The 16,088-nt window shown below is 45.2% G+C and overlaps 1 protein-coding gene across 1 annotated transcript in view; it reads left to right on the top strand.

Annotated features, from left to right (window-relative positions):
- CHST10 (carbohydrate sulfotransferase 10) overlaps nucleotides 1–16,088 on the top strand; it is a 220,735-nt gene that overhangs the window by 45,494 nt on the left and 159,153 nt on the right. Inside the window, exon 2 of the mRNA XM_069204396.1 lies at nucleotides 14,100–14,235. Within this exon, the coding sequence (XP_069060497.1) occupies nucleotides 14,100–14,235 (136 nt within the window). The remainder of the gene's footprint in view (nucleotides 1–14,099; nucleotides 14,236–16,088) is intronic.

Here is a 16,088-nt window from a genome sequence, read left to right as displayed (position 1 = left end):
TTGTAAACTGCTAGGGATTGCTCGGTGCATCGCCTGCCCTGGTGTTATGAGTCTATCAAATACTTGGGCATACAAGTATACCACACTACTGAGGCTATTAAAGATGGCAGTTTGGGCCATGCGCTTTGCTCAATCAGCGGCTCTCTTCCCTTTTGGAGCTCCTTACCACTCTCGCCCATAGGAGGGGTTGCGATCGCTAAAATGATAATATTGCCTAGGTTGCAGCCCTTCCTATTTGGCTTCCTAGGAGCTATTTTTGAGAACTGAATGGCCTTCTACTTGAACTGATATGGGGACAGGGAAGAATGCAGGTGGCATTAACTACTATCCAACCCCCTCTTGCGGAGGGAGGATTGTGTGCCCCAGGTATTGATTGTTACTATGCTGCAGCACAGCTGCAATTGCCTCTACGGTGGCTTAGTGTATTTCCGAGTGCAGAGCAAAAGGTGGTGGGAGAGAGAATAGGTGACACTCCCATGAATGTGTGGTTCACCAATAGCACACACCAGTCACAGGGGAAGGGAGGTTCTGGGCTGGTGGGGAATGCTCAAAAGTGTTGGGCTCGATTTGTGCGGGGCACCTCTTGTGTCCCTCCATACTCACCCTGATTCCCATATCTCAGATGCCGGGAAGGCCCCAGCTAGCCGTGCAACACGGCCTGGCACCTTGGACTGAAGGGGGGGTGATCACAACATTAGGGGATCTCTTTAAAGACAGTACTATTATGTCCTATGTGGACACGATGGAGCTTGCAGCTCTGGGGCCAGGCCACTTCCTGACTTATCATGCCTTCTGCCAACTACTACACGAAACATGGGGTTCCAGAGATGTGGAACCACCACAGTTGCCTGTTCTGCACACATTGCTCTCAGACATCTGACAGAAAAGAATTTAATCACTATTATACACATCACTACATACCAACACCAGCATGCTCATAGGTGGAATTATGTCCTCCTGCAACAACTCACGCTACAATTATGGATGGGTGTACTATGTCATGGAAGGGAGGTCTTTCGTAACCCCTGATTCAGGTTCACACAGTTTAACTACACTCATCAGGCCTATTTATCCCCACACCAAATCACCTGCATGTTCCCCAATTCAACACCTCAATGCCCACGATGCAGGTTAATAGCAGCAGGATTTTACCACATGTATGGGAGTGCCCCTCAATGTTAAATCCGTGGCACTTAATTACCGCCCAGATCTCCGAGATCATGAAGCACCTACTGATCCCTACTCCTGAATCATGTCTATTGGGAGCTTGACCCAGAACCAAGAAGGACAAATACCTTCACAGATTCATTGATTTGGCGTTTGATATGTTCAAAAGGCAATGGAAGGCATCTACATCACCGGATACCACTAAATGGTTCCACATGGCCCTGGGATGGGTAAGGACAGAGGCGAATATTTTACGATTGTTGCAGGATAAAGGCCAATTACGCATGGGCAGTGAAAGCTGGGACACACTAGTGGTGAAATGGGAAGCTAAAGACAACACTTACCTGCCATGATAGGGGTCACATTGCATTACAACCTATCCTTGACTACATATTCCCACCTATTGATGGAACAGTGTCATGCACGTCACAAGTGTAGACTTCAACTAAATTAAAAACTACACTGTAAAACTCTGCATCACAAATTACTTTTGACACTTTTCCCTCAACTCAGCGCATATCACACGAGCACTAACTTACTTCCTCAGTCGCTTGGCCCACTGGAGTTATGGCAACTGAGTGAACTACTTTCATGAGACTGTAATATGAACTGTATGATATCTATGCATTCTGCTGTGTCTAGTGGAGTGCCCCGATTGATATGACCACACTCCCTCCCCCGGACATTTCTCTGAAGTCCATTGTTAATGTATGTTCGATAAACCAAGAACTTTTTTTTTTTTTTTTTTATTCTTGAAATTGTGATTTCTTTCTTCTTGTTTTTTTTGTTGTTCTTTTTTTGTTCTTTACCATGCCTCTTGAATTAAGTTTGTTTTGGCTCTTTAGACAAACTTCAGGTAAGTTGTGCTGAAAATGCACTATTATGCATCCAATTTCGTAATTCTTTCTTGGGATGGGAAAATCTGCAATGCTTTTAGGGAGGGTTAGGCTTAAAGGGTACACCATGAAGGTACAGGAATATTTTATGGTTGCCCATCTAGCGCTGTTTTTTTTATTTGTTTTTTTTAGCAAATGTAGAGCTGTTTTTTTCAGCCATGCAGGGCCTCTTCAATGCAGCATAAATTCTATGGCACAGGGCCCATGTTTGGGTATACCTGTCATACATAGGACATCACCTTAAAACTGCAAAAGGGAATGACTGAAATGCCTTGCACAGTGTGTTACTCCAGACCAGGAGGAACCACATTGAAATTAGCCTTCATTCTGGTCCATGTTCCCTTGTAATTGGGATGCAGCCAGCATCAGGCCAGTTTCAGCATGGTTGTGCTTCATCATTGAGGTGCACATTTTCTGGAGTGTCTTAGTTGTCCAAAATAATGGCTGGAGTTATAACCAGTGGCAGCCATAAAATAAAACATTTGAGCCATAATTTGTTTATACTAAACATTTATTAGTTTTCTTTAGATACAAGACAATAACCACCCCAGTAACTTTCTCTGGTGAATGTTGAAATCCCCTCCCAACACTGTCCGAACCTGTGGGAGGTCAGCTAGTAGCCACATCAGCATTTGTAGTATGTTGTTCTGTAGACCTGGTGAGACATAGACATTCACCAGTAGCAACTTCCTCCCTTCCCAGACCCCTAGTGTACCTTCCATTGACATCTGTCTTTATTTGTGAGGGGTGGAAATTGACTGATTCATTAAGCAAAATTGCCACCCTCTTGCAGCCTGTTGTATACCTGGATTGTGGTGTGTCCCCTGTAGGATTGTCATGTTAGCTTTGTGGTATAACAATACTTTATGTACTAGTCCTCTATTCATTTTATTCTCCAACCCCTTGACATAACAAGTCGTGAGCGGCAATTCACCTGTCATTGTATTGTGTACTTTTCAAGCCATTCACCCATGCTCTTGCGTGCCTTGGGGCAGTTGTATACTTTCAGATATGTCATCAAATGTACTTGGTGATTAACAAACTGTATAATGACCCCAACTCCCCTCCTACCCACACTACCGTACCAAGCAGTGATTTTCAAACTGACCACCACCCCAATCCTTGTCTGTCGCCCCAACAACATAACACTTTATCCTAGGGTATGATCGGCACTGTCAGGCTGCATACAGCACCTCTGTCCTCCACCTCCAAGCTGTCACAGCAGATACACATCCCACATAGTAATAATATCAAGAATGCAATAACAGCTTATCCTTTCTCGATTTGTGTTGGAGGGGTTGGGGGATAGGGGCGTCAGTGATCAATGGGCTCTCTTTTCCAAAAAGCACGGGGAGACCTCCCCTGCTGGTGTCCAGGACATCTACCATGTTGCATTGTACTGTGTGGGTACTAGCCCTCTGCACACTCTGAAAGGCACATGATACTGACATTATTTTGCTGCAAGCGGACCTCCTCTCCTACACATGTTACTACAGCACGCTCACTGTGTGCCGAATTTCAGTGATCTTAGCCTAGGCAGTTCTGAGGGATGCAAACTTCTGCCTCTATGAAACTGTCTGCATTATTTCTTATACTTTGCCTAGGTAAGAAGAGGTCTGCACTTAGTTTCCCAGTTTTACCCTCCCCCATCTGCTTTGATTCATGAATGGCACGTAGGATTGATGCCATAGATTGAAATGCATCCCCCTCCAGTGGATCGGAGACCAGTTGATAGGGGATCGGAGTTGGCTTTGTGACCTGATCTACTTAACTTTGTGCCCACTGTAAGCTGGCTTTGTCTTTACGCATTACGGTTGTTCTAATCTCAGATGCTTGTAGTCATTGCCTTACTCTGAAATGGTGGAGGCCCACTTCTCTGTTTTTGCCCCACAGGCATGTACAACTCCCAGCCACCAAATGCTGACTCATCACCTTGTTGGGGCAGCCAAAGGGCACCTCAGCTTACTGCCATACTGGTAATCACTAGTGCCCACTCTGGCTCCAACAACCTTGCTGTCCCCTGGGTGGGTTGTTGCAGTGTGGAGCTAGTAGCAGTTGTCTCTCACCTCCTAATGTATGTGCTGCGGTGAGTGTTTGTTTATATGTCCCCACTGTAGATATATTTGGCTGCATCGTGCTATGCTCTACATGCTGCTGCTACTGTCTGCCGTGTGTGGAGGACTGAATGGAAGTTGGGTCCTCCTTTTATTTTCACTCCCATACCCCTCACCCTACCCCGTGCTTGAGTACTAGAGCAAACCACCTAAGAGCTTCTGTACACTTCACCGGTCTCGGGGAGCATGCTATTTCTCCATGCTTTATAGTCTGTGCCCTGGCCTCATCAGTCAGATTGCTTGGTCTGAAAAGTCCTCTGCATGGTAATGGACATGCAGCCCTGTCGTGAGTGCCCAACTGTACTGATGTCTGGATCCCTAATACTGATTTGTTTTTTTTTGTTTGTTGTCTTTTTGTCATGGGCAAGCGCGGTTCATGCATATGCACCATGACATAAGCCTGGCTTGTGGTCTTGTTGGACCAGGAGGGGCGCCCAGAGCGCTACCATACTGCCTTTCCCAGCTGTTAAGCAGCCCAAGTGTGTTGATGGCAGCATACTGTGTATTGATCAGTAGGATTCAAAAGGTCCTTTATAATCTTGTTGTCGGAGCGAGGGCTTCAGGTTCACTCACTTCTCAACATTACGCTGCTGTGTGCTTAACACACTTTGGCTACATCAGAATAGTGTGGAGTGCTACGCAGCACAGAAGTGGCATATCTGCACTAGGTGTATGTGTGCCTGGGAAGGGTGCCATACAGGGACAATGGACTTGTGTGTGCATGGTTTATGCATGTGCTGGAGGTGCATGTGTAGGAGGCTGGCCTGGCTTGTAGTGGGTACCAAGGGGTACTTACACTCTGTACCAGGTCCAGTTATCCCTTATTAGTGTAGAAGAGGTGTTTCTAGCAGCTTAGGCTGATAGAAGGTATCTATAGCAGAGCAGCTTAGGCTGAACTAGGAGACATGCAAAGCTCCTACTATACCACTGGTGTCATATGCACAATATCATAAGAAAACACAATACACAGATATACTAAAAAAATGAAAGGTACTTTATTTTTATGACAATATGCCAAAAGTATCTCAGTGAGTACCCTCAGTATGAGGATGCCAAATATACACAAGATATATGTACACAATACCCAAAATATGCAGTAATAGCAAAAGGAAGTAATGCAAGCAATGTAAAGTTACAGTAGATTGCAATAGGAGCACATTGGTATAGGGGCAACACAAACCATATACTCCAAAAGTGGAATGCGAACCACGAATGGACCCCAAACCTATGTGAGCTTGTAGAGGGTCGCTGGGACTGTAAGAAAACAGTGAGGGTTAGAAAAATAGCCCACCCCAAGAACCTGAAAAGTAGGTGTAAAGTGCACCTATGACCCCCAGAGAGCACAGAAGTCGTGATAGGGGGTTTCTGCAAGGAAGACCAACACCAGCAAAGCAACAACAGTGGATTTCCAGACCTGAGTACCTGTGAAACAAGGGGACCAAGTCCAAGAGTCGCGACAATGTCGAGAGTGGGCATATGCCCAGGAAATGCCAGCTGAGGGTGCAAGAAAGCTGCCACTGGATGGTAGAAGCTGTGGATTCTGCAAGAAGGAAGAGGGCTAGGAACTTCCCCATTGGAGGATGGATGTCCCACGTCGTGAGGAAGCTTGCAGAGGTGTTCCCACGCAGAAAGACCGCAAACAAGCCTTGCTAGCTGCAAGGGTCATGGTTAGGGTTTTTGGATGCTGCTGTTGCCCAGGAGGGACCACGATGTCGCCACTTGGATGAGGAGACAGACGGGGCGCCCAGCAAGTCAGGGAGCCCTCACAGAAGCAGGCAGCACCCGCAGAAGTACCGGAACAGGCACTTGGAAGAGGAGTGAACCGGAGTCCACCCGAAGACACAAAAGGGAGTCCCACGATGCCGGAGGACAACTCAGGAGGTTGTGCACTGCAGGTTAGAGTGTCGGGGACCCAGGCTTGGCTGTGCACGAAGGAAATCCTGGAAGAGTGCACAGGAGCCGGAGCAGCTGCAAATCACGCGGTGCCCAGCAATGCAGTCTAGCGTGGGGAGGCAAGGACTGCCACCAAACCTGGACTGAAGAGTCACTGGACTGTGGGAGTCACTTGGACTTGGAGTTCCAGAGACCACGCTCGTCGTGCTGAGAGGGGACCCAGAGGACCGGTGATGCAGTCTTTTGTTGCCTGCGGTTGCAGGGGGAAGGTTCCGGCGACCCACGGGAGATTTCTTCAGAGCTCCTGGTGCAGAGAGGAGGCAGGTTACCCCCAGAGCATGCACCACCATGAAACAGGCAAGAAAGCGGCAGGATCAGCGATACAAGGTTGCAGTAGTCGTCTTTGCTACTTTGTTGCGGTTTTGCAGGCGGTCGATCCTTTGGCAGAAGGTGAAGAGAGAGATGCAGAGGAACACTGGTGAGCTCTTGCATTCGGTATCTAAAGAATTCCCCAAAGCAGAGACCCTAAATAGCCAGAAAAGGAGGTTTGGCTACCTAGGAAGGAGGATAGGCTAGTAACACAGGTAAGAGCCTATCAGAAGGAGTCTCTGACGTCACCTGCTGGCCCTGGCCACTCAGAGCAGTCCAGTGTGCCAGCACACCTCTGAATCCAAGATGGCAGAGGTCTGGGGCACGCTGAAGGTGCTCTGCGCACCTCCCCTGGGAGGTGCAGGTCAGGGGAGTGGTCACTCCCCTTTCCTTTGTCCAGTTTCGCACCAGAGCAGGGCTGGGGGATCCCTGAACCGGTGTAGACTGGCTTATGCAGAGAGTGGCACCATCTGTGCCCATCAAAGCATTTCCAGAGGTTGGGGGAGGCTACTCCTCCCCAGCCTTGACCCCTTTTTCCAAAGGGAGAGGGTGTAACACCCTCTCTCTGAGGAAGTCCTTTGTTCTGCCTTCCTGGGCCAGGCCTGGCTGGACCCCAGGAGGGCAGAAACCTGTCTGAGGGGTTGGCAGCAGCTGCAGTGAAACCCCGGGAAAGGTAGTTTGGCAGTACCCGGGTCTGTGCTAGAGACTCGGGGGATCATGGAATTGCACCCATCCTTCACCAGGTGAAGGTTAGACATATAGGTGACTTATAAGTTACTTATGTGCAGTGTAAAATGGCTGTGAAATAATGTGGGCATTATTTCACTCAGGCTGCAGTGGCAGGCCTGTGTAAGAATTGTCAGAGCTCTCTATGGGTGGCAAAAGAAATGCTGCAGCCCATAGGGATCTCCTGGAACCCCAATACCCTGGGTACCTCAGTACCATATACTAGGGAATTATAAGGGTGTTCCAGTATGCCAATGTGAATTGGTGAAATTGGTCACTAGCCTGTTAGTGACAATTTGGAAAGCAGAGAGAGCATAACCACTGAGGTTCTGGTTAGCAGAACCTCAGTGAGACAGTTAGTTATCACACAGGGAACACACACAGGGCACACTTATGAGCACTGGGGCCCTGGCTGGCAGGGTCCCAGTGACACATACACTAAAACAACATATATATAGTGAAATATGGGGGTAACATGCCAGGCAAGATGGTACTTTCCTACAGCATGTGCCTGAGAGTGGTACAGTATCTGAAGAAAAGATATATTGCTGTGCAATACATTGCATGTGATGGGTGGATGTGTGCCTGTGAGTGGTACAGCACACAAAGGATACAGCGCTGGACAGTGTGTGCATGTTGAATGCAAGGGCTGTATTTATTTTTGCCTCTGAATGGTACAGTACATGGAGGATACAGTACTCCGCCTACCCCCGCCTTGCATTCCTGTAAGCTTGGTAGGCCACACAATGGGTAGGAAAAGACAAACCTCCCCTTTAATCTTCGAATGGTGCTCTTTGATTCAGCAAGAGGCCACACAGAAGGGGCCTGGGCACATCTCGGGAAGGAGATGGGGCTGGTAAGTGAATCAAAAAGAGTAGGTCTGGGAGTCTTGGACTAACCTTTTGATTCACATATCACTATGGCTGACATTCAGGTGTGACCTCACTCCCATGGCATGCGTTGTGCTACTGTCGGCTTCAGAGAAATACCTGCTGAGACAGACTGTTTTTCAAGAGGAACGGAAAATTAAATGAGCAAGCACTTCATAAGAACCAGAACCCAAACCTAAAACGTCAAAGACTCCGATCCTATATCACATTTGGTGTCTGGAAATGAACTATAAGAAGGGGAGTTTGAGACCCCAAAATTGTCATCTACCAAGCAACCAGATGGGCTCTGTGAGAAGGGGGAAGCTCTGCAAAACTTCTGCCTGTGACCAGGATCAGTGGCCAATGCCCTGCTAGTCTCCTTGCTGGATGAGGGGACATCTCCCGGGAATCCAAGACATTCTGCCCTGGAGCACCATTGTGTGCCTGCTTGCTAGGACCGATATACCCTGTGGAAGAGAGGAGAGCATTGGAGGGAACAAGGTCCAATAGGGAGGCCTGTCCAGTGGCTCCTTGGCAAGGTGTGAGGAAACGGCTGTTGCACCGAACAGGTCATTGCCGATTTGCGTGGCTGAGCAGGTGACCTCCCCCGTATGTCAGGAGAGGGCCGCTGTGAAGAGAGCCATGGTAAAGACTGTGGTGCAGTAAGGGCCGAAGCCGTGCGCAGTAGCAATGTGGCAGCTCTGTATGCCAGGATAGGCCTCTGGGATAGACTGCTATGAGGGAAGGGCTGAAGCCTTGTGTGGTAGCGGTGTATCAATGCCGTATCGCAGTAGGGGACACTGTGGTGAAAGACCCCTGTGTGATAGGGGCAAAATTGTTGTGCAGCAACCCTATCTGCCAGGAAGGGCTGCCGTAAATAACTTTGCCATTTTGACCAGGTCGTAAGCCACGCATGTTGTGCGGTGGAGACCCATAGGTCACCTGAAGCAACAAGTACTGCACCTGGTTCTCCCCCTTTGGATTAATGAGAACGCTGTGGGGGCACAATCATTAAGTGGGATCAAGGCCCGGATCGTCGTAACCATCCCCCCCCCCCCCCCCCCACCTCCACCCCCATCAGGAGCGTGTGAACGTTTTAAAGAACAGGAGAAGCCACAGGAAACCTCCAATCACTACAGGAGCAACTGCGAGGAAGAGAGCCCGTGCTCCCCAAGTGCAGCCTCTGAATCTGCATGCAACACTCACCTAAGTTAGACGGGAGGCACTGTGAGCACCAGCAGACGGTGCACACTCCAAGACTCCAAACGTTTCACTTCTGAAAGGTAAGACTTGATTTGGGCCTGATGACCCCTTGGGAACCTTGCCGCTATATCAAGCGTGTGTGCACTGGAACATTATTGAATTTAAATCTGAGTCGTAGTGTACTCTTGAGACTCTGACTTCTAGTGGGGCATACCCTGGATGTTACCAGAAATGATTGGGGAATAACCGCAATAGCTAACGCTAGTAGTGAGTGGGAAAGGCAATAGCCAGAGAGACACTACAGTCCCGACCTCCGGGGAGGACTGTGTAACTGTTTGTGAATGTTGTATTTTTCCTTTGAGTGGTTAGCAGTAGAAATAAAATACTTCTAATTTTTTTTCCACTGGGCAATGATTTGTTTCTGCTGCTGAGTGCATTTTGAGTTGTGAGCCTTTGTTCAGTCATTTTATTCCAGCCCCATTCCGCCACAAAAAAAGGGAACCTTGGGCCTTAGACTGCACTGTCATGTGTGCCAGTGAGAGTGCAGAAGAGTACCTTGGCCCAGTTGGAATTCATAGTAGGCCGGGCCCATGGACATCAGGATTAAAAGGCCTCAACCCCCATAGTTGGGCCCAGTAGCCCCTGTGTGCCTCGTGGCCCTCTAAAAGGGGTTCTTACCCACTGTGCTTTACTTAGGGTGGCTGAATAACCGGGACAGATTCTCACTCTCTGGCTTCTTTTATTGGCCCTTGTCCTTTCATCCAGGAGGGAGGGGTGGACACGCCCTTGCTGCCCACAGCCCGTCCAATGCTGTGCACCCACAGTTCTCATTGCATTCATTATCCATGCAGCACAGCCTCTGTCGTCTTCAGTCACTGGCTGTCCCTCCCCCAGGTCTCTTCAACATTTAGGGGATTGGGCATAATGGTCCTATTCAGTGCACAGACTGCTGGTATGTTTAGGGCCTCCTTTACAGCACACCTCCCTCGGCTCGTCCTGCTATCAGCCCCCATCACTTTGGTCATCTCCACATGACCCAATCTCAGCCGCTTTCTCCATCTTTCCTCACACCAGACACCTTTTTTTTTTTTTTTTTTTTTTTTTTTTTTTTTTTTTTTTACAGGGCCTTCAGTGCATCAGATTATTCTGGATTATATGGGATTGTTAGCATGTCTGACCTTAATAAGTAAACTTAAAAGGGGACGCCAATAGGTCTATGAACCTTTTGACTCGCAATTAAGATGTTCTTACCATAGCTCTAGTACATAATCAACAATCGGTACACAAGAATCAAAAATCCTTAGCAATCAATAAAATCAATAATCAATGGAGTCAGTAATTTTCACACACCGTGACCTTTCAGTCATGAATAACCACACCTTTTTAGTAAAAGTTAGGATATTTATTTCCCTATAGTAACAATGCTAAGGTCATGTAGATGAATCTCAAAATCAGATTAAACGAATGCAGAAACAACACTGGTTGTCCAAAACAGCAGAAGAAACGTAATCTAATCAAAGCTTGAACTACAACACATTCTAAAGTTATGGTGGAAAACAATAGCAAAGTCAACTGTGTCAATGTTATGATGTACATGAGGTTTAGCAGAGAATTTCATCAAGCATTAGTCCTTGTTATCATAATACAATTAGTGAGAATCCTTAACTAACACCAGATTAGCATCCGCATGTTGGGCTACATACAAAACAATTTAGTAACACAAATTTGGAAAAACCTCTAACTATGGCTCTATCAAAATAACGCAGTTGGTACCTAGAAAGCAAAGGCAAATATGCATAATAATCAGAATTCAGATATACATATCCTCAGGGTGAATCAGCAAAGCAGAATCAGTCTTAGTTCTCAGTACATCAGTCGATCAGCAAGGCATCAAGATTCAGCATCAGAATTTTAAAGGGCAAGTTCTTTAAGCATTAAAGTTAAGCAGGTCTTGTCAAGACTCATACGGAACTAGCAACCTCTTGGTCAGGAAAAATGGGCAGTAAGCTCTCTTATCTCAGAATGAATCTCTTCCCTCTGTGCAGTCTTGTTAAGTCAAATCTACCTAAACTACCCCCAAATCCCTATTGTTCAAAAAAATTGTATGATCGTACTCCGTTCAATAAAACTAATATCCCAAATCTATGAATTCTAATATTACTCCGTTCCCATATCGTTGATTGATTTGTCTTGCGATGTCCTCATTATCTGGCTTGTCAGGTAACAATATTGTTGCAGCTTCTACTCTAGTCAGTATCTTCATTGTTCTTGTCCTGGGAAAGTTAGTCTCACACACACTGCATATAAAATGTTGCATTAGTAGGAACATCATCTCCTAGCAGTCTGTTCACACAAAAAGCTTCCGTTATGAGCACATTTAAACAATATAATGGAAATTCACAGTTTTAATTTTCTTACTCAGCTATTTTATTAAACGGTAAGAAATACAGCTTTTACATGAGGCCTGGCAACTAGGCCAAGACATTCGCTAAGTTAAGGCCTACAATTAATAAACAAATCAATTAGATTAATCAATGACATTAATATGACTCGGAAACTACCATGACCTTTCAGTCATGAATAACCACACCAGTTTAGTACGATTTTATGAAGTTTATTCCCTATTGATTACAATTCTACTAGTAAGTTTATTAGTCTCAAAACCATGCAACACATCAACATTGTCATAATATGGCAACTCGAATAAGATTTCATCTAAGCAAAGATAATGAACATTAGAACATAGCACGACATCAACATGGATTACCCTTAGCAGAGTATCATTAACGCATTATTCAACAAAGCATAGATTCAGTCATTTGTTTATTTGCGTCCATTTAGTGAACCCCCCTAACTAACCTCGAATTAGCATTGGCATGTTGGGCTTCATGCAAAACAATTTTGGTAACACAAATTTAGAAAACATCTAACTATGGTCTCTGTCAAAAGAAGCAGTTGGTACCTAGAAAGGAAAGGCAAACAGACAATTACAATTTCATCATCATCATAGTTACCCTCCGTAATGGGTCAGCATACAGAGTCAATCTTCGTCCTCAGGACATCAGTTGATTCGCCATCAGCCAGGAAACACAGCAAGACGGGTAAGAAGGGACACTTCCCTCATAAGGAGGAAAAGTATAGGATCGGGCAAGGTAAGGTAAGGATGGTTTAAGGAATCAAGATAGCGAAGTCTTCGGGCAGAGTATCAAAGTGACGGCATAGAATGGCATCTCTCCTAATGGCTCCCCTAGCTCCTCATGTCACAGGTTTTTATCCCTTTTCTGTTGTACAGTCCCCTAATTTCCATTTGGGCAGGTTTGGCACACCACTATCTCCGTCCAATAGTCTACTGCTCATCCCATCAAAATTGTCACCTCATAAAAGTTCTCACGTAGTTTATTGGTTCTTGTGATTGACGTCTCCAACTGGTAGAATGTCTGGTATGATTTCATGTTCTTGTGGTCCTCTCGTATCCCCAGTCAGTAGTTCCATTGTCTATACCGGTTTAGGCGACCTTGTGTTGCAAGTCTACACTGTTGCATTCAGCTATAATGTTTCCTTGAGCAAGTCGAATTTCATGAGAACGGATCAACTACAGATACTCATCTTCTAGCTTCTGGAAAAATAGTCAGCACACTGCACGTTAGAAAGGTTGCATGCCCTTGAAAATGTTTGGCGAGATTGCAAGCTGGGCCTCGGGGTTGTTATGAACTGACACCAATATGAGATGTTGCATTGGTGAGGCACTTTAGACAGGACACTAATGCCTAAACAATGTCTTTAATCCCTTTAAAGTGTTTATTCCGGTGACGGTGCCGCGCCTACAAAAAAAACTCCAGAAGCATACATTTATAGCTGTGCATTTTGGTTATATGCAGGGCCACTGGAATTATGTGGCAGGAAAAGACCAAATTATGAGGCAGGGTTGACCAATTTATGTAGCAAGAAAAGTCCAGTTATGAATGTGCATCACCAGCAGCTCTAAATTAAGCAAATGCGAGACCCACTGCATTGCAAATGCTTGTTATCCGTCTATGGTCAAAAGAACTCCTGTGGACCATACCAAATAGAGTGCGCTTAGAGGCAACAGTATTGCTTACAATCAGTTGAGTTACTTGCCAGTTTGATTTGCTTGCTTCTTATTCAATGTTTTTTCCTCCTCTTGTGCCTATCCTGTCCCTGAAGCACCGCATCTTTAACTTTCTTTTTATTGTATGACTTAAATCCTTCCACTCTCACATTTAGGGAGGGTGTGTGTTTTCTTGCTGTCTCCCGCTGCTTCTGCCCACCCAACCCCCCTCCAGTCTCTTGTTTATTGCATGTTGCTCCTTCCTTGCCACACTGTTGCTTTCCCATTCTTTCACACACTCGGGCCTTTTTGCTTGAGAGCATCAGCAAAAAGCATTAGTAAAGCCAATAGGTCAAAAAGGGCTAGACCTATTGGCTTTGCTAGTGCTTGCTAATGGGTATACTTGCATGATAAAGTGGAAACCTATCAAATCCTACCTCTAGCTCCTAAATAGTGCAACATCCTAGGTTAATTATAGTGTATATCATGTTGACATTTTTAGTGTAACTTGAGTTACTTACTGCATATCCTGTTCTTTACAATGTGTTATTGAGTCATACGTTCCTCAGACGTTAGCCAGCAAACAAAATCTGTTCTAAAGATGTAAATGTTTTGTCAACTCTATGCATCTACCTATTGTCTGTGATTGTGACTGCTTAATATCCGGATAATCTCAAGACAGAAAAAGTCAAGCTAAATAAAGTTCTGTATTATTACATTTTAAATAATACTGCCCCAGTATTTGTTTTAAAAAGTAAACGTTGATGTTCTTAACTGTTTATTTTTTTCACAGGAAACGGGAAAGGCACCATTCCTCCTATGTGACAACATGCGCAACCAGTGGCTGATGCTGGCTGCATGCTTTTGGATACTCTTCTTGCTGATGGTCGCTAGCAGATTTATCCCTCTGACATTTAGAGACCCCGACAGTAAGTCAACTTGAGTTTAATCTGGGTGTTGTATTCCTAAATGCATTCAATGTATAAATGGTTCTGCTTTCACTGCAGTGACTGAGATGGTCAATAGGGCACAGGCTTGCTTACCTATGGTGTCAACAAATGACTGAAACGGGCAGCAAACAAATAATAAGCACAACAAAACTTCAGTTTCCATCAGTATTTTGAAATTGAAGAGTAAATGGTAAAGGAAAAGCCAAGATCCTAGGAAGAACCATAGCTGATTGGTGAATGCTCTCTAGCTCTTGCATTTAGGGAGATACGATCTGAGGCTGCTGATAGTATATCTGGTTCCAGTTAGGTTGCACATCTCTTCAGGTTACTGAACCAGACTTTTGTTTCGTTTGCTACTCTTAACCTTTCATCCCAGGTTCTTAAAAGTTCTGTTAGATAGGTTTCAGCTGCCACTCAGGTTCAGCTTTGACCACTATTACAGGAACCATTAAACTTAACTTTTAATACATCTGATAATTAAATTAAGCACTTAGTCAATGTCTCTGTTAAGTTGATGGACCAGGAGGCAGAATCCATTGCTTAAGTAGAGTTTTAAAATCAGTATTTAATTCAGTAGTTTCTGTTGTAACATGCTTAGTAAAGGGTAGATAGGAAGAATGAAAGATAAATCATGCTCACTTGCTAATCGCCAAAAGACTTCCAGTGTAGCACCTGCTTTATGACAAAAGTACATGTTTCCAAGGGGTGAAGGCAAAATGGCTGCCTTAAAGGGTGCTCTAACCCCTAATGTGATCCTTTGAGAACTAAATTACCCACACTTCCTCACCATCCAACTTCAAAACAGATTGTGCATGAGGATCTTTCGGAGCTATATTGTGAAATCGACAATGCTGAAAAACCAGAGTCCCCATTTCGACGTTATCCCCCTTAAAATTGCTTCGTCCTATGTTCCACAGGCCCAGTAACTACAATGCTTGGGAGCCTTTGAATCTGTGATGAGGAATTGGACATCAGCTGGAAAGACGAAAAAAGGTGGATATAGAGCACCGAAAAAGTGATGGTGTATCTCTGTGCTGGTGCTTCTGGAATTAGAAGCTCTTTACCATGAATCTCCCATAGCAAGGTTCTTCAGTCAGCAGAGCCAAGGAGAAAAGGAGTATGTTTGCCTTTGCTGTGTATGTTCAATGGGCGGTCTCAGGGAAGTGTGCTTGAACGTCGACTGAATATTGAGGTTGGTTCCTCAAGCGGGTTGCAAGCCGAAGGTAAAGTAGGAGACTGAAGATGACCTGCTTATGACATGAGATCTGTTAGGCCCTACAGGGGGCTGCTTTGAAAATGACTTGAGGAGACCTAAATAAAAGAAGCCAATAGGTCCAGAAGGCAAGGCCTGCTGGATTTGCCAATGCCTTTTGTTGATTATTGATATCACTGGCAAGATGCTATGCATCATGGCCATGAAGAAAGTAAAAAGCCTGGTGATAACAGCTACATCACCTGGATGTATGATGATGTGTGCACCCATGCATCATTATGCATGTGCAACTGCAAAATGAGACAGGCAATATATATCTCTATATATCTATATCTCTATATCTCTCTATAGATATAGATATATATATAGAGATAGAAATAGATATTATCCAAGTTGGTTAGACAAGTTTAAAAAAAGAAAAAGTAGTAGCGCTAAAGGTTTTTTATTTTTTTTTTGTTTGTTTTTTTGTTTTTTGTTTTTTATAGAGGGGCCTGCCATCAATTTGCTGTGTGACCCGCAACAAAAGTACATGAAGAAATTTAAAAACAAAAACTGAACACCGGAGGAGTGAGGAGGTGACGAAGTGGGGAGGGTAAAAGCATCACGTGAGCGACTGCAG

Source organism: Pleurodeles waltl, chromosome 8 (genome assembly GCF_031143425.1).
Source record: "Pleurodeles waltl isolate 20211129_DDA chromosome 8, aPleWal1.hap1.20221129, whole genome shotgun sequence".
Classification (NCBI taxonomy): Eukaryota; Metazoa; Chordata; class Amphibia; order Caudata; family Salamandridae; genus Pleurodeles; species Pleurodeles waltl.
Note: the sequence above shows the minus strand (reverse complement) of the source record. Positions and strands in the feature narration are given on the sequence as shown.